The following is a 25254-nucleotide window of genomic DNA, read 5'->3' as shown; positions in this document are numbered from 1 at the left end:
AGTACTTCTCCTTGTCAAGCACCGTAAAGTGCGAATCGATGATTAATCTTAAAACCATAAAGCGAAGCATCAGTGATAGGGTAGCTGTAATTGATGACTTGCCATTGGTTTAATGTTTATTTCACACAATGAAATACATGTACAGTTTGAAACATTCACACTTGCGCTGATGGAAGGTGGTAAAAGGAAGAGGGGGAAAGTTTTGGCCTGATCTGGCAAATTTCTTCTACCGAACGGGTAAAATCAGAGCTACATTTTATGTTTACAATAATTTACACAGCAGTAAACTGGTCCAAGAACTGTCTGGCTCAATTAATGCTTGATCTTATGATAGGACATTAAACGATATAGGTGCTTTTGCTTGAGGTGGATGGGCTAATTCTTTGGTCCTCCACTCACTGGTCCGAGTTTGAGTATATTAAGTATATTGGTGAAAGCTTTAAGCTGTAAATAAAGTCTGGTGAACCTCAAAATGTTGGAAGAATGTTGTACATTCCCGGCGTTTAAGTGGCTGACCCAAGTACAACAAATTGAGCTGTTCGTGAACATACGAGAACAAGCCGCCCAAACTCGGCCTATGTGTTCTTGTGAGGTGAGCGCGTATACACATTGGACTCGCAGCTACCATCGTCTGATAAAAAAAACCTGTTCTCACTTAAACGCCATTTTTAGGGCAGGTTTGTCCACAGAGCCAGAATCATTACTGACGACCCAAGCTAACATAATCACAAGCTAAAAGCCAGACTGTTCAGTCTTAAATTTTTAAAATTTTTTAGTTGCCATCCTATAAAATGTATGTACATAGTATTTTGTTAACTTGTATTGTAAGACCTCTTAGCATATTCTGTGGTTCGTCAATTTCCAACAGTTAATTTCTGTGAGGAATTCACTCTTTTCCAACTTGTTACAATAACACAACTTGTACATGCATGAGTAAAACCATCAAAAAGGACACCATTACCAACAATTTTACAGAAGACCACGTGCTGTGTTATCCATAAATTGGATTAATTATTATCGTGTCCTCTTTTGAATTACTTTACATTTTATGGTTTGAAATCTGCCGAGTTACACTTTTGTCCTGATGTACCAGAGATGCTGGTACTCTGCGTGTAGAACCAGTGCGGGCATTCACAACACAGCAACAGCAGGGCCACAGGGAATTCCATGTTGATTCCATGGAGTGGACTATTAGCGCCCCCAGTGGGTAGTGCTTTAAGCTGATGGAGGTCTCATATAGAACTGGTACACAAAAATAACTAGTTCTTGGGTTTGGAGTTTGCAAAATTTGCGTGGTTTAACTGCTACAGACTAATCCAACAAGATGCTAAAAGTGCAGTGGCACTGACACTAATGCGCACATCCGTCAGCTTGACATGCGGCAAATTGGCAAATCACGACACCCTACTGGTCGAAGAGGCATTTGATGCATGCGCACCACCTGTCCACGAGCATTGCGCCATCGCAGTTATGGCTTCTAATTCTGGTTGTTGAATTACACAATAGTAGGTGGACTATGCAAACTCCAGAGAAATCTTGGTCTAATACAATGACGGTCCTCCTTTCTCTGGGTATCTTACAAAATTGATGGGTGCTCATGTTACTGGGTGTGTTAAGTTATTCTAATATAGCAGTTTTAATATGCACAGAGGATTATTACCCCTGTTCATCAGGCCATGAGATATATTTTCCACAGCAGCCTGCAATCTGTGCAGTCCGTTCTTTCTCCTCACAGACACCCATTTTAATTTATACACTTGGGTGGAAAGAGGCAATTGCAGTAAAGTAGCTTGCTGAAGGATAAAAGCACCACAGTACTCATGTATGGGTTTTGTGACCTAGGCCAGACAGGCCCCTTGTATGTAACTAGGCACTGTGCATCTGTTCATCCATAGTCTGGGTCCAATCCATCACCTGGGGTCCACCTGCAAACTCACTGAAAGCTCTTCCATTTTAAACTTCCTGCGAGGAAAGCAAAGCACACGTATGATTGACGCTATGAAAATTACAAGCAGGCAGTTTCATTTCATGCAACTTCTAATTAGCACAAACAGGATCTGACTGACTTTTGGCACAACTGACTTCCAAAAGCAATATTATGAAAACCTAACAATGTCGTTGGGGTCGAAATTTCGTGACAACGATGCCCATAGCAGTTGTATCAAAATGCCACTGCTCAAAATTTTATATTAGCTTTCGGTGCATGAAGTCGCAATGTTTTTCGATGAGCGCACCTGGCAATGTCCACTGCTCCCATCTGCTTCAGCTGGGGGGCCACTTCGGTCTTTGCAACTGACCCCAAGAGGGCGCTGTACACAATGATAGTCTCCTCCTCCACTGTTTCAGCTGAATAAGAGTGAGGTAGAGGGAAAAAAAAAACAAGCACCCGAGACTGAAACTATCAACAGCGTGAGACTGGTCGTGTTTTGTGGATTTAGGACAAAATAAACACATTCTCAAATTGTAGTGGTTTACAATGCAGAGCATAATAAGGCATTTGCCTCTGAAAAGCTACTTTTCAAACTTTGTTCATCCCTTGTTTTTAGTACCACAATGAAGCTTTGGAAATAGGAGCACGATCACTGACACAAACCTAACTCTAGTTGTTTTCCCTTAACCCCTTCATCCCGGGAGCCGTCCACAGCCGCAGGTTTGTGTGAGGATTAGTGCATACCACACATACATTCTCAGCATACAGTGCTTATTAATATACGTTGGGTAAGGGCAAAACCGTTATATATATAATTAACATCTCCCCAACGCAAAAATACATCTTGAAAACACATACATTCTATTCACCATGCAGCTGTGGTTTCAATGTGGGCCTGCTGCTGGACAGAGCTTTGCATACTGCAGCCCAGCAGTCACGGTCAAAAGAACCTCGGCCGGAAGGGGTTAACAAGTTTGACTCTGTTTACGAGTGTTAAAAATAAAACTGGTACCGCATTGTCAACATTGTCGAACAAAACATACTGACTTTTCTGATGATATACGGCAAACTTTTAACCTCTTTTGGTTCAATACGTTGTAAACCCCCCTCTTGTGCACAGTACACTGAAAATAAGTAACTTGAAGAAGCTCCGAGTTTTAGAAGTGCTGTATTTCTTCTGTTAAACCTGTTCTTCCGAGTCTCAGACCGTTTAACGACTTGGGAACATGAGTTACCAGACGTAAAACATGATTCCTTATGAAACAGTCATGACAGTTTGCTGCACATGTAGTTCATGTATGTTAATAGCCTGGCAGGCATTACCGACAACAATCTTGAGCAGCCCGATGATGTGCTGCAAATAGCCGCTCTGGAGACACGTGGATGGAAGCCAGGGTATGCAAATCAGACACTCGGATAACACTGCCAAGACAAGAGTGATCACATCATGCAGTAAAAATCCTCATTTTCCTCAAACAAATCTCGGGAGGGGTTTCAGATCTGAATAATGTCCGAGCAAATCAGCCATTCCACTATCCTGTAATGTACGCCATTTCATAACATTTTAAAGAACATCAGTCCCGAGTATTATCATATCATGGGCGTAGTGACCTTTCCCTGTGCCCCTACTGACTATGTTTCGGTGGTCATCGCCAAAATGCATTGTTGAACACCAATCACCCGTGATAGGATTTTGGGCTCGGGAAGACGTAAATTCTGCGTTTTGCCCTTTACCAATGGTATTTTAGAAGGACAGAGGTCATCATGGTGAAAATTTCTCACACAAGTTGTCAAGACAGGACTTATGTACGATGCTCACTGGAAAGGGTAATCCCAATATGCAGAGAATCTTCTACATCAGGAACTGACTGATCAAATCACACATCTGCGACCAACTGTCAAAGACTTAGTGTTGACACAAATCTGCACAGACAATCCTGATGCAGACACCTGACAAGAATGCACACAAATGTGATTACTTGAAAAAGCAGTAAAATTTTAGATGGAACGGTGCTGACCTTGTATGCCGAGAAGCCACAGTTCATTTACGTCGGCCCAGTATGGCTGGTATGCCTCACATACTTCATGCACGTTGTCACCGGTGACCTGGAAGGAGGCTTTGAACAGGTCCAGCGTCCGGCCAACAAATTTTTTGATTGCCGACAAATTTTGGACATCTGTGGAAAAAATAACACCACAGTATGACTACCAGCTTCAGGGTCACTTATTTGAAATGTTCATGTGTTCAAGAAGATTGTAGCAAGAGATGACACAGCGGAAGTGAGATGTATATGTTAATTTTAATCTCCACTGCGGTGCGTGGCTTGGATTTAGCGAAACTCAAGAGAAATAATTTAGCCAACAGACACTTGCCAAACAGTATTCAGAGGGATACCAACTGTGCACAATGCATATCATACTGCACTTTGGCTGGTGTCAAAGTCTGTTAAGCCAATATGTTCCACACTCCGGAGCCTTGTCAGTGTCAGCAGCACATCAATAAAATGAATCCTTGATGAACCAGATAACTTAAATACAACCAAGAGATTACTGCAGTTTACTACCTTCTCAAATGCACTGTACGTAGAGACATCCCAAACTGACTTTGTTTCTGTACTCACCTGTATGGTTTGCCAATGTTCTGAGTAGGGTTAATCCGAGAACAGCAAAGTTGAACGACAGAATGAGATGCTCTGTCTTAACAACTGAAACAAAAATTGAAATGATACAGATCATATACTGGAACCTCTGTTTACAAATTTGAAAATTACCAATGTACTACACATGTCGGCACTGTAGCCATACCAAGTTTCATTGAAATCTGTCACTGGATGGCTGATTTGGACGGGATTTTAAGCGATGTACCTGTGTGGGCCAGGGCAGATGCTAGTAGACACAGCAGCTCCTTGAAGACCGTCGAGTGTCTCTGCACGGCCTCTGCATCCTGGAGGGTCACATTCAGGAAGACACTGCAAAGCGTTGTCAAGGCAATCTGCAAGTGCAGATTGGGCAGACATCTTAAAAGCTATGTAAACACTGTATCCAACACTAGTTTTATAAAAACTGGTGGTCAAACTTCTGAAAGAATTGACAGATGTAGTTCATTAATACTACCAAGCGGATCTATTCCTCCCCTCTTTACCAACTACTTCATCAACCAACAAAAAGAATGTAGACAGATTTACCTTTGAATCCAAAATCTCATCTCCATCCATGAACTGCATCCAGCGAAGCTGAAGCATTCCTCAAGCATCTCTCTCACTTCCTCCTTCACAAACCAACCAACCCACCCACCCACCAATGAACAATACCAACCTACATCTGAAACCCCATTCTTGTCTCCATCCACGCACTGCTTCCATCCAGTGATTATATAAGCACTCTCGAAGTTGCTTTATCGCACTCCTCCAAAAAGCCACCCACCAACAAACCCATGAACCAGCCTTCCAACCAACCGCAACCAACCAACCCAAGGACAGGCTCACCTCCAAAATCCTCATCTCCATTCACAAACCTCTTTCTCCTGCCCAAACAAACCAACAGAAAAACCCACCAACCAACAGACAACATGGATAGACTCATCTCTAAATCCTCTTCTTTGTCTTCATCAGTTATGGCTGAAGCATTCCCAAAGAACCTCTATTCCTCCCTCCTCTACAAACCGCATCATCCATCAACAAACTAACAAGGCAGACAGACTCACCTCGGAATCCCCATCCTCGTCACCATCCACAAACCTCTTCCAGTGATAGCTGAAGCACTCCCCAAGCAGCTCTATCCCTCCCTCCTCTACCAGCCTGGCCCTCGGCTCGTCCTCGGCTGTGAGGTGGCACAGGGCTGGTAGAAGCAGACGCAGAAGGTCTGTGGAGGCAAAACTCCTTAGGCTCTGAGGTGCAGTAGATGCTGCTGCAACACTGGCCAGGTGTTTAGAATTGGAGACCTCCCTGAAGGACTTTTCACTGTCACAATTGAAAGGTTTGAAGAAAGATTAATTTGCTTTGATTAATCTGGTGGCTCGAGTCGACAAAAATCAGAGTTGACAGCAAGTCAGATTTTGCAAGTCCAAGTCCATGACTTCACAAGTCATTTGGTCAAGTCACAAGTCAAGTCACAAAACATTTGGTCCAAAGAAAGACAAGTCACAAGTTTCTCAGTCCAACTCTGCCAAAAATGTATCTGCCAGTGTGTTCGTTATCTTCGTTCCAGGAAACTAACTGACTGCTTTTCAAGCTGGTCAGCATTTCATACCCATTATAGGAGTATGGCAAATTTCTATGGGGTAACAGCAAATGCCAAAGTGGAATAAGAGTTGTTTAAATCTGGAAACTTGCTTAACCACTTTCTGCCGAGGACTCCAGGATCGGAGACGTATGGTTTATATGCGTGGCCGGGGTCTCTGAACTCGGACAAAGGAAACAGGGCCCTGTAACAAAAGATCGTACTCCGAACAAAAGACCAGGCTGCTGGGCGTTACCAACATTTTTCACTCTGAAAAGTGGTGATAATCCAGCCTTGTTTTGAAACCGTATACCAGGGTTTGGGGCATTGAGAGCGAGCGGATTACCACCGGGGACAAAAAGCGCTCCACCACCCCAGCGATGAGCCACACAGCACCGCTGCACGCTAATCTGGCCCCTATTGAAAAGAGGTCAGCAGTGCACTGAGCCAGGTCGTGAACAAAAGAAAGTTCTATAACACCGCACAATCTGGGCTCTGTTTACAAGGCTGCAGGCCTGGCTGAAATACTCGGGCGTCAATGAAGGCCACCTGTCAACTTAGAGTAGTGCCTAAAGATTACTTGGTGAGGCTATAAACCACCGTTAAATGAAATGATGAATTTTTGAAGGATTTTGAAACCGAAAAAAATGATAGTCATGCCTGCCCAGCATCATCAACATTGAAATATGCCCCGGCATCAAGTGGTTAATATCGTTTGTGTGAAGCTGAACCAGTATGTAGATGCCTGACATGCTTTCAGTCCAGCTTGCTGAATATCTGTGACCATATCATGCCTTCATCTGTCATCAAATAGAAATATGACTGCCAGACGTGGAATGAAACAACCAAACAAAGTCTCATGAACAAATGCAAACAAAAATATCAACATATCTTCAAAACCGGTGACATACACAATGCACTATTCATATACTTCCAGCATATTCACACGTCGCATGCTTCACAGATAAAACTGATGCAACACTTACGTTGCCTTGCAAATCTAAGCAAAGTGCAGACAGCCCTTTTCTTTTAGGTTTGAGAACACTCCAAGAAACATACCAATTATTGGGCTTTGAAGTACAAAAAGGCAAAATCTAATGGTACAGAATTCAGGCATGGAACTTGGAGAAAAAACAAGGAAATTCCAACCTTTACAAGACTTTATATAGTGTTTTTCAATTTCTAATGGCACAAGTGTGAAGTGAAAAACGAGGATATCAGCTGATTTGAGGAAAAGTTGCATGCCTGAGAATGGTGTCTTGCAACATCAAGCATTTTTTATCTTACACGACTTTGATGAGGAAGGGCAAGAGCTGGTAGACCTGGTCCTTGAGAGCCGTGGTCTCCTCGGCTAACCACACGCACAGAACTCTGACGGCAGCGACTACTAATGGCTGATCAGGCTGGCAGGGGGGGGGAGAGGCAGAATAATAGCCGAGGATTTAAACAATGGAAATGGTACTTTGTTTTGACATGTCTGGCCTAGAACCTAGTGGAACCATTACGGAACCTACATTCCTATTAATTTTTTTGTTAGATTTTTAAGTTTGTTCTTTGTGCTTGCCGACTTTCAATCCGTGGTCAAACAGAGTACAGAATCTACATACGAGTACCCCTCAACAGTGAAAATGAGGCCAACATGAACGGTGCTCGGATGCGTTGCTACCAGGTGAAATGCTTCAGGTCTTCCGTGCAAAGCTGGACAATCTCACCGTCTCAATGAAAAACTGGTTGCATTCAGTGCCGCACGTGTGCAAACCATTGACGTGTACGACCTGCACTGTTCGTTTCTGAGGAGAAAGCTGGCCTACTCACCCAGGACTTGTCAAACTGTGCTCCCTGTAAGTAGTGCATAACGGCGCCGAATGCACCCGTCATGGCGGTGTGCAGCTGCACTACCTGTCTGTCATCGAGGTCCAGCGTGGGGCCACAGGTCAAGTACTCAATGCACTGCTCCAAGAGACTGAAGCAAGACACCAGCACTGACTCCTTGGAAGATGTCTGGGAAGTGGGGAAAAGAATTTACAAACTTCAGAAAATTTTGAAATACAGTCTTCATACTCAGAAATAATATTTTTCATGAAACAAATTATATCGGGAAACTGACTAGGTGACTATATCGGGAAACTGACTAGGTGCTTACAAATGATTATAAAGATGAACAAAGAATTGGACTGGAGCAAGATTCGAACCGGCGGCCTTTGGAATGCAGAATACGGTACGGTTCCAACTGTTCAAATCCCACTCCAGTAAAATTCTTTGTTCATCTTTATAATTAATATTTTTGACAGATTTGGCCATTTTGAAAAGCCTGTGGGAGCAACGTGCCACACCTAGTTTGGTGAGACTTAAACCCAATGTTTTACCACTTCACTGTGGCATGCCAAGTTTACAAAAATGGTCGTACCACCATTTTGAATTTCTGAAAATGTGCACACGGCATCAGCCTCGTTGGAAAAAACCCAATCATAGACCATTTCTATAACCTCCCATCTGAACACGAAGCTCACGGTCCTTAAGAGGCCTTCACAGGAGCAATGTGACCTGGTGCCCTGGTTTTGTGACTCCCGAACGCAGGGGCAGAGGGTGCGAATCCAGTGGCTGGTTTACATGTTGTGATCTTGGGCAAGTCTCTTTCTCCCTCTTTTCAACAAAAATATATACAGAAACACCTGTGAGAGCACATACCTGAAATGGCAGCATTCAGCTGAACACTCCCCAGGCAGCTAAGAGAGCGTTGGGAATGTAGCAAGCGTGAAATTTTTTCTTTTATATGTTCGTCTTTGTAGTCTTTCATTTCTTGTTTCATCGCTGATCAATTGCTTTTTTCTTCGTCGCAATTTCATTAAGGGCATTTTCAACACAAGCTTCAGCTTTTTGAATGTGCCCCGCACTCTGTTTCCCTGAAAATTACTTGACCGCTGTGACAGGGGAACATGAGTTGAATAACTTTTTTTTTTTACATCCCCCGAGGTTGCATGGCACCTCAACTTCCCCTCAAGTGCCACAATGTCCCTTGGGTGTAAAGTATACGCAAGTGTGACATCACTGCAGTCAAGAATTTTGGGACTGGACTCACATATTGGTGGTCGGGGCTTTCCAGGGCCATCCTGGTCTCCACGCAGGCCATGTGGATCAGCAGCAGCAGGAATTTCTTGTCCGCGTGACCGGGGCCCAGGGCCCAGCTCATACCGAAGTGGCCGACCATGAGCGATGCCAGCCGCAGCGCCGGGTCCCGCTGCTTCTCGGCTGAAGGAATCAAGAAGCAATCGTGACCATACAAACGTTGAGAGGCGCCTGGTACTGACACTAATCCCACGACTAGAATCAGGCAGTGTCTAAATTACTTGGCTGCGGCTTGAAATCCCACACGGCTCTATGGGAAGTGACCGCAGCCACAAATCGCAGTCTTGTGCCAAATAATTCGGACATGGCTTTGCAAGCCATTACTGAGGTGGCGCCACTCTTGTGTGCAGCCCGTTGGAACCATGTGGCGTTACTGACTTGCCAAAATGCACAAGGGCTTTCAACTGAAGAGTGCATGACACATGTGCACTAGTGCCAACATGGGAATAGCCCTTCCTTGTACATCTTAACTTTAAGAGACACACAACACTTACGTACTGTCACCTTGTTTCTGTGCCGCGCCGCCTGGTTTTAGCGCAATGCTTATGCACATGTGCAAATGCCTTGTATCTTTGAATCACATGTGCAATTGTGATATACATGTTCGGCAGAAGAGCATTTTGGTCATGGTTTTGTAAGAAAATGTAGCCTCTTGGGTACAGATATGATGTCAAAGTCTCTGCACTACTCCCAATGTCAGAACTTGGCGTTAAATCATCAGGCTATTGAAAATAGCATTAAAAAAACCCAACCAGCTCAAACGGACGTAACGCAAGCCCTCAAAATACAACAAATCTTTTCTGATATCAAACTTCAGCTTCAAGCTCTCATTGGGTTCATTTCACATACTAACCCTCCTATGGTTTTACAGCACAAATGTGCACAAATGCCCACAGTCACTGGTGAGCATGTAGTTTCTATATGGAACTCAAGCATGCACAGGTTCAGTGTGTACACAGTAGATTGCCAGCACAAAATGACCCAGGGTCTTTTGTGCAGTCCTCTTCACTGCATTTGGTTTACTCCACAATTATGCACATGAAACAGTGAAGCACAGTTGTTGGGCAGCACAAAAGTGCAATCTGATATTCCTGTGGGGGACAGTTGGTGCAGTGCACAACACGACACAGCTGTGCTTCTTTGAGGTGTTTACCAAGTGACCCAAAGAGTGACTTCAGCATAGGAGGATTAAGACATATAATGCTACTCACCAACTTTGCTCATTAAAATATCACTGACGCCTTTGAAAACCAGCTGGCTCCATTCTGATTGCTCCATAGGGACCTGGAGTGAAAAACAGGGTGCCAGTGTTGAGAGCTTGGGTAACCTCGAGCTCAGTAGTAAAAGAAACAGCAGTCAATGGAATGTGGTATAAAATGTTTTACTTGACCGTTAATATTTCATACTTACTGAACTGCATGCAAAAAGTAGTCGCGCCAGAACTTCGCACACTTGGAACTTTGACTCATCCTGTGGAGACAAATGGAATGTAATCATTTGTACCCAACCTTCAAGGAATTAATTTAACAAACATAATACCGCATTTACAGCCAAATTTAAAAATGAGGCTCAACTGAGCATTTTGTGAAGATGCAGAGGTTTTTGTGCACATTCAGCTGAAAAATGGTTGAATGTAGTCTGCACCACATGCATGTGAACTGGTATGTGCACGCCTGACGTGTGCAGTGGGCGTGATGCCAAACTAGTAATCTTCCAAGGAAAACCTGAAAGAAACTCACCTGGCACTCTTTGAACTGGCTGGCTAATTTGTGGACCAACGAATCTATTTGTGGTTTGTTGAGTCTCCAAACGTGTTGGCCACAGTGGTGAAGTAACAACAATAAAAGCTCTTCGGCTCTATCGCAGCCTGCAAAAGAACAGTGAAGCAAATGTATACCACACAATAGGATAAAAATTAGATTTTTTTAATCAAACAGAGAAATGTACAAGCAGGTGGAAAACAGGTCAAAGGTCAAAGGCTGCAATCATGTGATTCTGCTCAACATAAAGAAAAACTGAAGCAAACGCTAATACAAGAAATTAGAGCACAATGCCATAAAATGAAGTACAGAACTGTGGGCATGCTGTTCATTACTTAGACCGCTGTTGCAATGATAGCTGTATACCTTCACCATTTAAACCCAACCATGCCAACTATCCTAAACTCAGGGTTCCTGCACCTGAAGGACAATGAAATTCCATGATTTTTCCATGACCGTATTACGAAAATCCATGACCCAATAACGTGATTTCTTGGACTATTCGGACTCTTAAAGTGCTGAATACAACCCTGCATTTTATGCATTTATTTCTGATGATAGAAATCACAAACGGCGTTTGAAAAATTCCATGACTTTTTTGTGTCTTAAGTCATTTTTACAAAATTCTATGACTTTTTAAGGTCTGGAAAACGAAAACAAATTTCCATGACTTTTTCATGACTTTTCCAGGCCGCGGGAACCCTGTAAACTGTTTTGTAGCAGGGCTCATTCGAAGCTGTACATTTACGAGTGATCTGCATTTACTGAAAGGGAAATCTTTAGCAAAGTTGGTACCATACGCATACCATAAAACCTGCCCTCCATTGTCCCACACAAGACAGAGATGACCTCCGGACAACACAGGGCCTTCCTTGGTGACTCCTCCATCGCCATGGTAACCAGTATCTGATAGGCATCGTCGACTGTCTGCTTCTCTTCATCCTGAAGCGATGCCCTGCAAGTTGAATCCAAAAACATCTGCATTATTGATTCGGTTGAAAAGCGGGTATAAACTGAATATCTGTGCTAATTCAATAACTGCAAAATTTATATCTGCAAAAGTCAGACTTTTTCCCGGAACAAGTCAGTCTACTTGAAGAAAATAAGACAAAATATACATTCTTGTGATAGACCATCGATCCATAAGGGGCACTTTCATTTCAGAAATCCCAACAGAATTACATTTTCTGTGTAGCTGGAAAAGTTTGAAGTACAATGTTGGAAAGAAATTAAAATTAAGACAGACTTTGAAAATCCTATTTTTTGGTTGCTGCTTATGTGCTAAAAAGGAGACCTTAACATATGCCAAGTTATCACAATTGAGGTGATATGGCTGATTTAAAACAATGGACAATAGGTTAAATAATAAATAAACATAATTTGAAGGTTTGCACGGTGGAAACAGCATAGCAGTCTCTTTTGTGAGTGAATGAAGTTCTGAATGTAATTAGTATCAAGGTTTCTTGGTCAAATCAACATTATTATACAGTGATAACTTTAATGGTATCAAAATATATTTGTCGGTTTGGGAAAAAATCAGAGTTGAATATAAGAGGAAAAAATATACAACTAAATTGTGCAAGACTTGTCGCACTTGGGTATCTCACCCTAGTTTGCCTACTCGCATACACTCGCATACACGGGTAAACTCACCTGGCGCCCTGGATGACTTCAATCAGCACCGGTATCTTGCTGACCATCTGTGAGTGACCGGCTAACTCTGGCGACGTACTAAAGCAACCCAGTAGAGTGACGGCCAGACTGCGGTACGTGCCGCTTTCCTTTTTTTCCGGCTTAGCAGCTGGAAAGTGGGTGCAGAATAAAAAAACAAATTTAAAATAAAAACAGGAACAATTTTTAGATGTTTGATTTTCAAAGCAACTAGTCCGTTTCTTCCCATGCCGTTTCGCTTCTAAAAATTTGAAACCAGTGATTTCGAAACTTAACTTACTTCCACTCTGTGAAAGAACTGGCTGGCTTATACATTTTTTTCTGCCGACTTCACATATCATGCGCACATAATCTCTACTGAGTTGGAATCAAGTTCTCCCAATTCCCCATGGGTTGTGTAGAACTCCCCAGGTACTGTGACAGCAACTGACAAGTTGTCTGGTTTTCTCGTTTCCCTTTGAACGGCAGCGAACCCACAGCCCATAAACAGCTGCACTCAGGTTCACTTATTTTGATATGGAGTAAGGGCTGTGGAGCCATGGGCATGTTCGGTATATCCGATTGGTTGATATATTGATGTCTGTTATTGCACTGTAGTTGGTTAACAATTCAGATCACTTCCATACATAACAGTTTAACAACCTTCAAACTAAACAACGTCAAATGGTCCCAGTGTTCCAAGTGTATTTATCCTTTTATCTAATACAAATCAGGGGTGTGAGCGGCCAGTTAAACTCACAGGTGAAAACAGCTAGCAAAAAGGTGAAATGTTAAAAGTTCCAATACTTTTGTACAGACTAGGTATCCAAAAAAGCTAAAACTCAGGGTCAACATCTAAACAAATAAAGCTGAGATCAGCTAAAGAGCTGAATTTTCACATCCTTGACAACTGCAATTCCCTGCAAAGAAAGAGCCTTTGTAGCTGCAAAGTAAGCTCTGCTACAACTGAAATATCAAATCGGAAACAAACAAATGAACAACCCCCCCCAGAAAAAACCGCACACCCTCAGTCACCGTACCTGCTTTGAGAAGTCTGTTGATGAACTGGAACCCTACTGCATCAAAAATTCTCTTTCTGGTTGCAGCATCCGTCGTCTCTGCTTGAACGACGTTGGCCACCTGTTAAATAAATTGACCTCATATATTCAGAAATTGGTTGCTTTCAATAATGTGATGAAGGCTGCATGCATAGAATTCAGTGATGTACATGTATGTACATTATCAGCCACCCATGTGGGCAAGTACAGGGCTTAACGGGTTCATACAATGCGATTTATGAAATTCCAAAATTCGTCTCTTTGTTTTGCCAATATGAAGGGAAAACTTTTGGAGTGTATTCGGCTTTGCATACTCATGAGGAAAAGTATATGATCACAGGAAGAAACCACAATATTCCAGTCACGTAAGCAAGATATTTCTCCAACCTTTTGACCAATGTTCCTGTCTGAAGTTTGTTTTACTTGAGTGATTTGTTTGGTTCATGACAGAAGGCTGGTACTGCTCAAGCATTACATACAAAATGTCTCATTACATCACAGTAACAGTAACTTCATATATCAAGAAAAGCATATAAATTCTAAAGGTTTTCAAAAAGTTACTTTTCGGTACAATTAACCAAAAAGAAATGGGCAAAACAGTTTCACACATAGTGGAGTTCAAAGTGTTAATATCTATATGAGAATGAAAAAAACCAAAACAAAAAAACCTTAAAAAAAATCTTTCAAAACATAGGTTGAAACCTTATTGGCTGCATTCAAATCACTTGTGTATAGCTAGAAATAAAACAGGTCTCTATGAGAAAGGCATGAAGCTGCAAGCCAATTTGCATAGGTAAACTTGAATTCAATCAAACTTGAATTTTCAATTCTGACTGGTCAATCCATGGCAATGAACAATGCAATATATAACTATTGCACGGTTCATATCAAACCAGAAGTAATGTGCTATACTAACTCAACACAGAGTGCTATTAACACCCAGGCCCCTACAAAATCTTTACTTCACATCAAGTTTGATAAATTTGTTATAACACTCACGCTTGTGGAACACAGAATAATGTAGGCCTTTAGCCTCATGGCGTCTGGGACACTGACGCGCTACATTATTCTGCGCTCCACTCATGCTCATGTACATGCATAATGTATCATTCCCAGCCGCTGCCATGTGGTCAAGGCCACGGAAATCTCACCAACAGGAGGGCAGCAAAGACCTCATTGTCAGAGCTAGCCCTCTCCAGTGCCTGGAGGCAAGTGTCCACCTTCTCTGCCATCGGTTGGGTGGGGCTGGCTGTGCTAGCCCCACCAGAATCCACTTCCACACTGTCCATGTCAGCTTGTGGGTCCATCTTAAAAGTCAGTCTTTTCCCTGGAAATGGAAATACTGAGACTTACTGATGCACGAAGCAACACATGAAAAAAAAAGAAGAGTTTGGAAACAGTTCCAACAATACAGCTGGGCCTGCTGTACTCTCTGGCTATTGGAAAGGTTTTGCGTCGTTAACACAAAACAATAATTACCGGAAAATGTCTCGATTGTTGACTCTGCAACTGACAAGTCCTAAGACAGTCCACAGACAGATATTGTTGACAGACTGAACTGGATTGGCACAGGGGACTGACACAGGGGATTTAACCAATGGGTAGACAGGCGGATGAATCACCAATTTGATGAGTCGACAGCCTCCTGGATATTCAGTAACAGCTTACTTTATATGGCTACATCTGCAACAACACCAAGTTGATGTAGCTCACGGTAGTCCGTACAGCTACTGCTTGGAGGGGGGGTCAGGCTCCCCTTTGGTCTACTAGATGTTGTTGTTGACTAAAATTTGACCCTGATGTGGGCTCTTTAATACCGTCCAAAATCACTTTGTCAGTTTCCTCTACCTTTGGATTGATTGAGCCCTAATTCAATCATCCCTTCTCTTAGTGATATTAGAAATTTTTAAAGGGGATGGGCCATGTAGGGTTAAATGGACGTTATATGACAGTTTTTAACCATCTTATATACAGTAAGTTGGATAAACCCCGCTTTTATGTCATTAAATCGGCAAAAATTGGCATTTCTTTGTGCTATTTTCAGTCTCCGCCTGAGCTCTGTGCAGAAAAACTTATCGAAATCGGTCGATGAGGGCAGCAGAAAAATCTTGGCAAAAATGTGACGTCATTGGACGGACTCGACTCTCCAGACAAGAATAACATTCTTTGCTCTGGCGTGTAGTTGGGTACATAACTGGTACATGTCAAGTCAACCACATTTGGTCTTGTTTCCTATGCTCTTCTAGCTCTTAACACAGGGCACAGCTATTGGACAACTATTAACCTTGACGCGTCACGTTCATTTTGTTTTGGATAGCGTCTGTAGTGAATTCTGCTTTTTGAAAGAATGCCAATAAACTGTGTTGTCGGTGGCTGTTGTGGCAGTCAAAACAATTCCCGGAGAGCAGTTTAAGTAGATTCCCAAGCAACTTTTCATCCCAGCGACTGTAGGTTAGATTTTTACGAGGACTCAAAATTCCCCAATACGTGTGCAGGTTTACATGTATGTACACGTACCAGTAACGACAAGTACATGTACACCCATACATGCACTACGTGTAAACGATGTAAAATGGGACTATGGCCGTGTCCGAAACGGGCTTCAAGAGCTACGGCTAGGTCTATTGTCTACTTGTCTCCACGCATTTCTAATAGAGTGAAGACCTAGACCTAGCTCTACACAAGACATTCAGATGCAGCCTATATTGCACTGGCACACGCGGACTATTTTCTGGTGCAATTAATGCCGCAGGTAGTCACGCACGTGACACATCAATGCCAAGCAAATTAAGTGACTCGCAGTGCACGGTGAAAAAAATTGTCGGAATGGAACACCAAGTTTGACAAAGTAGGCTAGCCTATAACCATGGACAAAAAAATACTTCTACTATACAGCTATAGCCAATGGTAGGCCAATTACGTCTTTTCAGAGAGACGAATTTTGATAATGGTACAGGAAAAAATAAAATCATGACCAGTCAGTGTTTGGTTGTCGATCCTCCGGGTTGCCGCCAACCCTGTGGTCAACAGCCTTGAGTTGCAAAATCTCTTCCTGAGTGTATTCTAGTTGGAACTGATAAGGCAATATTTCTTGTGCCTCATCAGCTCCTTCAATGTTGCTTTCTTCGTCAAATGAATGAGACGAACCTGACAACTGATTGCTGTCATGATTGGAAAAAGCACCAATGCTGAGATTATCATCGCTTGAGTCTCACATGATTGCACACGCTAATGCTGCTACATTACGTACATGTCGATGCGTTGTTGCGTAACAGTAAACAGTCACCGGATAAAGGATTCTGTCCAATGACGTCACGATTCTTGGGAATTTCTTCAGACAACTTTCTGTACCAGACGGATGTTGTTTAGCTTTTGCTCCCAGAAGGGAGTGAAATAGGGTCGTGAAAACTATAATTCTAACATATTTCTGCACATTTTTAGTTTATGCCGATATTCTTTCTTGTTATATATATGTTTGTTTTATGTGTCCATGCATGTTTTAGAACAAATCTTCCCAGCATGGTCCATCCCCTTTAAGGGAGTCTTGTGTAATTCTGTTGACCAGGTGTCAATGAGCTCAAAACCTCGAACTGATTTGTCATCACACTAACTGAAGTTAATACTCTGGTTAACACAAAATACCAAGCCAAGGGTATGGGAAAGCTCCCCCTAGAACAATGCGTCTGGTGCTGCACAAGACTCGAACACTGACCACTCCATTTGTGTTCCATAGAGCAGCAGGCCCTTGGGGGTAGAACTTTTAAAGCCAAGGATGCCTCTAGCTTTATGAAAATTAAGAGGAAAAACAGGCTAAGGAAAGCCAGACGACCTCAAAACACCATGTCCCGTCAGGACAGATGTTAGAGCTGTGGCATAACGTCATCAAGATGCTGTTATGCCCCAACTATAGCATCTGTCTCTACCATAATTGAGACAGTCCCAACTACAGTGCAATAGCTGGGCTTCCTCCACTATGGTCGGCACATTTTTATAAAAAATTTCTTTCAAGCTTTTCCAAGTCTAGCTCACATCACCCCCGACATAATTCATCCAAAATATGACAACCTAGCATTATCTACAGGCCTATATAAAACTTGTTTCTGCATGAGTTGTTGATACAAATGAAATGAAATGGCACACACTGGCACTCTGTGCAGTAGTTGGCAGAGGTGGAAGCAAGTCAATTTTGCAAGTCCAAGTGAAGTCGCAAGTCAATTCTGGCAAGTTTAAGCCAGGTTACAAGTCATTTGGTCCAGTCAAAAGTCATTTGATCACAGGTTAAGTCAAGTCGTAAGTCAGATTTGGTCCAAACACAAGCAAGTCACAAGTCTTTTTGTCCAAGTATAAGTCAAGTTGAGTGACACAATTTCAAGCTATAGCCAAGTGATTCAGAGGTGGCCTTGGGCAGACAAGACCAAAGTAGAAGTTGAGGGCTGAACGAAGTCTTACGCTGATTATCTTGAGAATGCAAGGTGTAAGTTGGTAGGCCTAATTTAAAACTTTAATGGGTTCGATTGAGTGGTTTTCTGACTTGTGTTGGCAACAAGTCGTCACGTGCAAGTCCAAGTCAAGTCACAAGTCAAACACTGATACAAGTCACGAGTGACAAAAATAGTGACTCCAGCCTGACTCAAGTCCAAGTAAAGTGACTCGATTCTACAACTCTCATAATTGGGCCAGTCCAACAGTTGGGAAAGTCCCAGTTATCATTGGGACTGATACTATTGTTAGGGTGCAAGGATGCAATCCTTGTGTTTGTTCTGTGCACATCTCTGGATCAGAGTCCAGTACGATGTTATATTTATTGGCCTATTCAACATGTTCCGTTTTCAAGCTGACAGTTGTACCGTAATGACCAGGTTAAAAAAAACCAACAGAATTAGCATTTGTAACTGTACAGTCGCCAGTATGGCAAGTCTCTAATTTTCCCCTATACATATATTGTCAAGTCTGATTGGTTTCCACAGGAAGTGGCAAAATAAGGGACCTGGCAAATATCCCTCAAACTACACGGTTGTGGACGTTAGGCCTAGTTAGAGCATATCGTCACAGTTTTCACGAAGAGACAATATTCTCATGGGATTGCAAAACATAGGTTTTGAGAAAATCGCATTTGAAGTTGGTCTCTTTTTCAAATGCTTAATGTCGTAGAATTTAGCATTCCTTTAAATTCACCAATGCTACTCCATGAAAGAGGGGATATCACATGACACAAAACTACAAAACTAATATTTCTACAAGTTGATTCAAATTGTTTATTTTGTAAACAAACAGGATAGTAAAGTGGCACACACAGTACACGCTCTTGCTATAGCACGTGTGCCAGGTGCAACATTGTTGCATTTGTATACATTTCTGGAGTCAAATTGTCTCTTCGGGAAAACTACAAAACCAGTTTTACCTACGGTTTTGATCTTTTGCCAACTTTGTATCTATGGAAGCCAAAACCAAAAATGCATTTTGTTGAATATTACGCCAAAGGGATCACTGCGATTTGGGTGATTTCACTAGATTTGGTAAAAAAACGATTACATCAAGTTGCAGGCATTGCAGAGCCTAGTTGATTTTGCCCAGAAAACAAAAACTTGAAAAAAAATCATGATTTGGGGTCAAATTGTCTCTTAGTGAAAAACTGTGATGACAAGTGACCTAAGTAGTACTACTGCTAATACTTATACTTTGGTCTGGAAAAAAAGAGGTGAAAGACACATGAAAGATGGAATCACGCAATCTGAAAACTATTGGTGATATGGTTGAGCCAAATCACCTGAACATGCTAAAATTTAAATGAGGAGTTTAACGCCCACGAGGTAATGATTAATTTAAAAGTCGGCCACGATGAACATGATGAACAACATTGATCACTGATGTCACGATAAACTTGAACTTCAAGTTGAAGGAAAACAATCGCTGTCTGAACAACCATCAGGTAACCCTACATACATGAGATCGTTCAGAGCTCCGAACAGTCGTCTGTTGAGATAAGTGATCACAATCCACGCAAAGAAAGCCGCAAAGAGCAAGAATATCATCGCTGATGAAAAGCGATAGCAATCCATGGCTCACTGATGATAGGCCTTGACATATCCATTGCTATTTGGATGCGTTTATTACACGTCTAGCACCAGTCTAAATTTCCCAGACAGTCAACGACCCAACGACCTGTGATGCTCTCGGACGATACCATTAAATACATATGTAGGCATAAATAAATATGCATGTATAAATGTATTCCCCAAACCAGAGTGCTTCCTTTTATTCGAACTTTGTTTATTGAAAAAAGGATTTTTGAAAGTTAATACTTAATGTTAGTGCTTATGAAGGAAATAATGACACAAATATATTACATCTTTGGAAAATAATGACTCTCTCACCCTTCAAATCGTATAGTCTTAACAGCATGTTGACGTGACGGGCGCGCGCTTTTTCGTTTACATGTGCACATAAATACAGTGTACATACATGTACTGTACATGTGTACATGTATATTGTACGCTTTGCAGTACGTCATGTACACGTGGGGTTGTACATGTCGTTTACCCACACGATCATCGTCAGCAGACTGAGAAACCGTGCCTGCTGCATTTTATTAGCAGACAAGCACTGCCAGCAGGTTAGTATAATCGGCATATCTAGCGACGTGAATTAGTATTTCACTTTTTATGTTTTTGGTCACAAAAACAGGGGTAAGGCCTACAGGCATGACAAGCAAGCATTCTCTACTCTGGGTCTGTTCCTTGTCGGAGGTACACACATGTACCCCCAGAACTGTGGGGTCCCCGATCTATATAGGCATATACGGCACACGGATTTCGCTACTTTTCCCTTGCACTGCAGGCCTATTCAGAAGAGTGATAGCATGTCCTAGCTACTCCTAGTAGGCCTTAAGTAAAATGTCAAATTAGCATTGAAAATATTCAACCAGCTGCTTAGAAAATAACAGTGTTGGGGTCACTACTGCCTGGTACTGCAGTAGGTTTCGAGTCAACTCGGACCCAAACCAACTCGGACCCATGCCAACTCGGGAAGTGACTAGATACTAACCCGTGAAACCTGGTCTGCTATTTTTCTCAAGACTCTTAGAGGGTTCATGCTTGGACTCTGTTTCTGCATCAATTGAAAAAGGAAATCCCAAACACAATGATAAAATTGGAAAATGAATAGCACAAATGGGTCGGATTCGAACCAGGGACTATGGATCTGTAGTTCAAATCGCTACCAACTAAGCTATCGAAGCGACGTAATGGATTCCGTTTTTGAAATGTCTCAAATGGTGTATCGCATTGTCCCCTCTTCATGAATCATTGGTCACCCCAGCTACTGAAAAAAAGTAGCGCACCAGGTTTCACGGGCTAGTATTAAGTCGCTTCCGCCAACTCGGACCCACGACCAACTCGGACCCATGCCAACTCGGCCCCAATACTAACCCGGACCCACGACCAACTCGGACCCACAACCAACTCGGACCCAATACTAACTCGGACCTACGACCAATTCGGACCCACCCTGAGTCAACTCGGACCCAACCCCAGGAGCGTGATTTACTTTTTGAAAATTTTTATTTTGTCCACATTTAGATTTTAGCATTTGGTAAATGACACTTTTACACTGCATGCTGCCAAGATGTACCGTCCTCTCTACACGTAATGCAGGGAAACAGTGACACAGGCTTCCCAGAACTTCTCCGTTTTCGAGTTTGAACAGGCATGGTGGTTGAAAACCGTACCGTGAGGACTAGATTTGATATCAGATTTTGTCACCTTCCATTCTTGAAACCCTGTGATCGGGGAGTGGGAGCTTGGGACAACCAATGGGAGCAGCTTTTGGAGTGTGATTGACAGTACCAAATCATTGACGCTCTTTCTCAGAAGTTTTTTTTGGCACCCCAGATCACCAGAAGAAATCGAATAAACTTTCGCCAAACAGCCCCCAAAGTTTTTGTTGCAATAAAAGCCACAGATAGGCCCTAGTCTGATGAACATAAGAGATGCTGCATGCGTACAACACATACTGCAGATGTACATCAATACCACGAACATTGATCTTTTATAATGTCTCATGCTGTTATCCCCCCCGGCCACCTCGCTCTTCAATTTTTTTTGGCCTGGCAAGTCGTACACCTCCACCTTGCCCCATTCCCCCCCTCCCCCTGAGTACCGGCAAAAATTAGGCAGATGGAGGAATTCATCCATGCAGGCCTAAAGTGAGTGTCCAAAAACGCAAATAGGTTGGCAGTTTCGAACTACACAAATCAGATCATTTTAAAATAAAAATGTGGAGTATTTCCTATTGTCTTAAACTTGGAGACAGTTTTGAAGCGTATGTCTGCTCGCAAGCTCATCATTAATATTTTGTGATCCCATGTTTTTTTATTTTTTACAATAAGACGGGCCGTAATCACGAGGGATCATAGAATTATTTATATAAATCCCAAATTTGGGATTGATAGTTTCCGATGCAGAGTATTTCTTTCACAAAAAGTATTTGGTGTAGTGCAACCATAAGACTCAGTGGGTCCGAGTTGACTCGAGGTGGGTCCGAGTTGGCGTGGGTCCGAGTTGGTTGTGGGTCCGAGATGGTCGTGGATTCGAGGTAGTATTGGGTCCGAGTTGGCGTGGGTCCAGTTGGTCCTGGGTCCGAGTTGGCATGGGTCCGAGTTGGTTTGGGTCCGAGTTGGTTTGGATCCGAGTTGACCTGATCCCCTCGAGTATGCCAAAGTACTCGACCTGTACTTGAATATCAGTACTCAAAAATTAATTGCGCCTGGACTGGATTCCTTGTACTCGGATTTTGGGCATACCTGACCCTCCTACTCGGTACTTGACCCTTGTACTTGAGAAAAAAATTTGAGTACTGCATTTTTTATCGATAGTTTTTATGGGTACTGGGTGATGAGTGAAGATTGCATTGCTCAACCTTGAACACAACACAACGTGACACACTTCACTCGTCACCCAGCACCCGAACAGGACGCTGGGAAGGGCTAATGGCCATGCACAGATTTTAGTGAAGGAAATCTGTCACATGGTATCACAGTTAATGATGCACAGAGCATTGTGGGTACTTTTTGCCAGGCGCTCAAGCTCGCTCAATGTGGCGGCTATAAATTCAGTGTTTTTTTCTTCCTCGTTGCCGAAATTATTCTCACTACACTTTATTTTTTCATCAAAAATTGATCAAGATAACCAATGATTTGAAATATATCACCCAAAAACATGTGATCAGTGATACTCAGTAAGTGAGTAAGAATATAAATTACTGTGATTGTGCCAAGGCCACAGTGCACATGTTTAGTTGCCGTCCTTTACAAAAGCAAACACATATCAAAGACACTGATGGCTGAACCAGGGGGGGGGAACTGGTGTCTCCTCCCAATTTTTTGACTGGGGCCCTTTAACACTTTCTGGGGAGTCATGAAGTTGAAGGCATTAATAGAATGTACAGGGAAGCCTATTTGATTTCTGTCAGCCAGCTGTTCAACTGTTGCTTTCCTCAACTGTTTAAAAAAAGTAGGCAGATTCTATAGAAGTTAAAAAGGAGATTCGGAGTGTCTAATGCCTAAAAGTGTGTGAGTGCCCTGAATAATCTGCACATTTGTTACAAATAATATGCATGTGCCGTCTCACTTACCTGTTCTTCTTGTCAGCTCTTGTGTTGATCATGTGATGTTGGCGCGGGAGCGTTCATACCCGTATCATTTCATGTTATGAATTATGAATACCATGCTTTGGTTGTCGAAGTGTAAACTGGCGACAGCACATTGTACATTGCTGAATGTTATTTGAATTGAATGCATTCATGGGTTGTGCCACTGTGGGAAGGGGGGTGGTTGGGACCTACATTTGATCATGTTGTTGAAGCCCAGGAGAAGAATGGGTACATACATGTATCTACATGTACGTCCCCCTTTGTGCCAGTCAGATGCCAACATATGCACCCCTTTTCCCGTCTTTGTGCACAGAATGGGTGAATGTGGGCAACAGGTGTCATTTCTGCCTGTGCAATATGCTTGTCTTGCAGATTTTAAATACGTGTACATGTAGGCCTACAGGCTGTTTTGGAATTTGGAGATATGAGCTGATGTTGAACATATCTTTGATGAGTTTTGGGCGAGGCTTTAGAAATGCTCAGTGGCGGCAGACACCCCGCTCCTTCTTGCCAGTTCTGGGCATGCCCGGGCAGTTGTGGGCATGCTTAGTAATCTTGGGCTGGTGCACAAGCTTGGAAAAGGACCAGTTTGTCTGCTTCTACCAAGTGTCTTGAAGCCTCCCATTGTGTATTCAGGGGGGGGGGTTGGTAGAGGGACAAGTTGGTCCCCTTCCCCGCAAGACATGTTGCCAATTTTATTTTGTTTTTTAATTTCAAATCTGTTGAATTTTTCTAAGGAATGGAAAGTGCCAACATGTAAGAAGGCGGGGGGGGGAGGTTAATAGGACTCTTTATGGATGGAAGATTTGGAACAGTTGTTCCTTGAAAAAAAATCCAGTTTGTTTCTCCCTCTGCCCCCCCCAGACCCAGGACAAGGATGAAATCCAACTTACTGCCAACAGGTGCGCATCCCTGAAAGAGAATTTGCATTGATTTGAAGTTGTTGTGTGTCTGTCTCCAAGATGTATGGTTCTTGATGTACATGCAGTGTTTCTGTTTTCATCTTGGGCACAACAGGCTGGATTGTCACCAGTTATTATTTTGGTGGCTTGAATACCTTGCTATACCTGGTGATTCAGGGCAAGCTTTGCTTAGTTACATAAGAGACGCCTTGCAACAATACACTGTTCTTAATAAGAAGGGCACAAAGGAACCAGTTCATGTGCGAAAGCTTGCCCCGAATCACGAGGTAAAACAGTGTCTTTAGTCTGGGGAATTCAAATCGTTATGTTTATGTGCAGTCGGATAACTCAGTGCACCAGATTTTATTCAAATTTAACTCGCAAATGGCTTATTAGTCTAGAATGTAATCTAAGTAAAACAAACAAGTGGGGCCCCTCCGCTGTCTCCCAATCTGTTTATTAAAGTATCCAAGCAAGTGTTTTTGCTGGAAACCCATCTTACCAGACAGTCACTGCACTTAAAGCATTTTGGACAATTCACTGGTGTCATGCATCGCAGGTTCAATTCCTCATTCATGTCGCCAGAAATATAAATTGCCCCGGGCACTTTCCATGGTGTGCACATTCACTCATTGTCGGAAATCCTGAAGGGAAATCCCTACCAGTCAGACCAATGTATGGTTATGGGGAAGTTGGCTCCCTTCCCCCCCCCAAAAAAAGTCCAAATGTACCCATGCATGCATATTAAACAGACAGCCTGCATCGCAGGGAATGTAACCACATGGACATGTTGCCATTTAAGGTACATACCTACACGTAGGCCATTCACTGCACTGTGGTGAAATACTCAGGATCTGGTGCTGCAGAAAGTAAAAAAAAAAATTGTGGATAAAGTTGACTTTCATTCTGCAGGTCTTTTCAAAAGTTCAATACATGTGCATATATCATCTGTGTAGGACTTG

The 25254-nt window shown here is 42.6% G+C and overlaps 2 protein-coding genes across 6 annotated transcripts in view; one reads left to right on the top strand and one right to left on the bottom strand.

Annotated features, from left to right (window-relative positions):
• Positions 1–85: 85 nt before the first annotated feature.
• On the bottom strand, positions 86–25239 carry ncdn (neurochondrin). 4 transcript variants are annotated; one of them, XM_022231022.2, is made up of 18 exons: positions 25103–25239; positions 14894–15069; positions 13725–13824; positions 12688–12835; positions 11841–11989; positions 11014–11141; positions 10685–10744; positions 10486–10558; positions 9228–9397; positions 7964–8149; positions 7436–7551; positions 5634–5889; positions 4796–4922; positions 4552–4635; positions 3949–4107; positions 3254–3352; positions 2235–2346; positions 86–1962 (listed from the first exon to the last, which is right to left on the bottom strand). In XM_022231022.2, the coding sequence occupies exons 2-18, from the start codon at positions 15047–15049 to the stop codon at positions 1911–1913; spliced, it is 2175 nt and encodes a 724-aa protein (XP_022086714.1). In that variant the 5' UTR covers positions 15050–15069; positions 25103–25239; the 3' UTR covers positions 86–1910. The 4 variants fall into 4 exon arrangements, with proteins under 4 accessions (XP_022086714.1, XP_022086712.1, XP_022086711.1 ...); XM_022231020.2 differs by lacking the exon at positions 25103–25239 and adding an exon at positions 23373–23508; XM_022231019.2 differs by lacking the exon at positions 25103–25239 and adding an exon at positions 19686–19872.
• Positions 20175–25254, top strand: part of ddx11 (DEAD/H-box helicase 11) — a 31535-nt gene continuing 26455 nt past the window's right edge. Inside the window, exon 1 of one of the 2 annotated variants that reach the window (XM_087132567.1) lies at positions 20175–20355. The gene's annotated coding sequence lies outside the window, so the exon portion shown is untranslated. The remainder of the gene's footprint in view (positions 20356–25254) is intronic. The other variant, XM_022231017.2, reaches the window with a different exon arrangement.

Source organism: Acanthaster planci, linkage group LG02 (assembly GCF_054643075.1).
Source record: "Acanthaster planci isolate LZ-2023a linkage group LG02, COTS_SCS, whole genome shotgun sequence".
Lineage (NCBI taxonomy): Eukaryota > Metazoa > Echinodermata > Asteroidea > Valvatida > Acanthasteridae > Acanthaster > Acanthaster planci.
This window is presented reverse-complemented; position numbering and strand designations above follow the sequence as displayed.

Coding starts and splice junctions, on each gene's coding strand:
- ncdn (XM_022231022.2), bottom strand. CDS start 15,049: ATGGACCCACAAGCTGACATGGACAGTGTGGAAGTGGATTCTGGTGGG. Junction 11,142..11,840: donor AATGGAGGGCAGGTTTTATG/GTATGCGTATGG, acceptor GTTCTTTTGCAG/GCTGCGATAGAGCCGAAGAG. Junction 3,353..3,948: donor GTGGCTTCTCGGCATACAAG/GTCAGCACCGTT, acceptor TTGTCTTGGCAG/TGTTATCCGAGTGTCTGATT.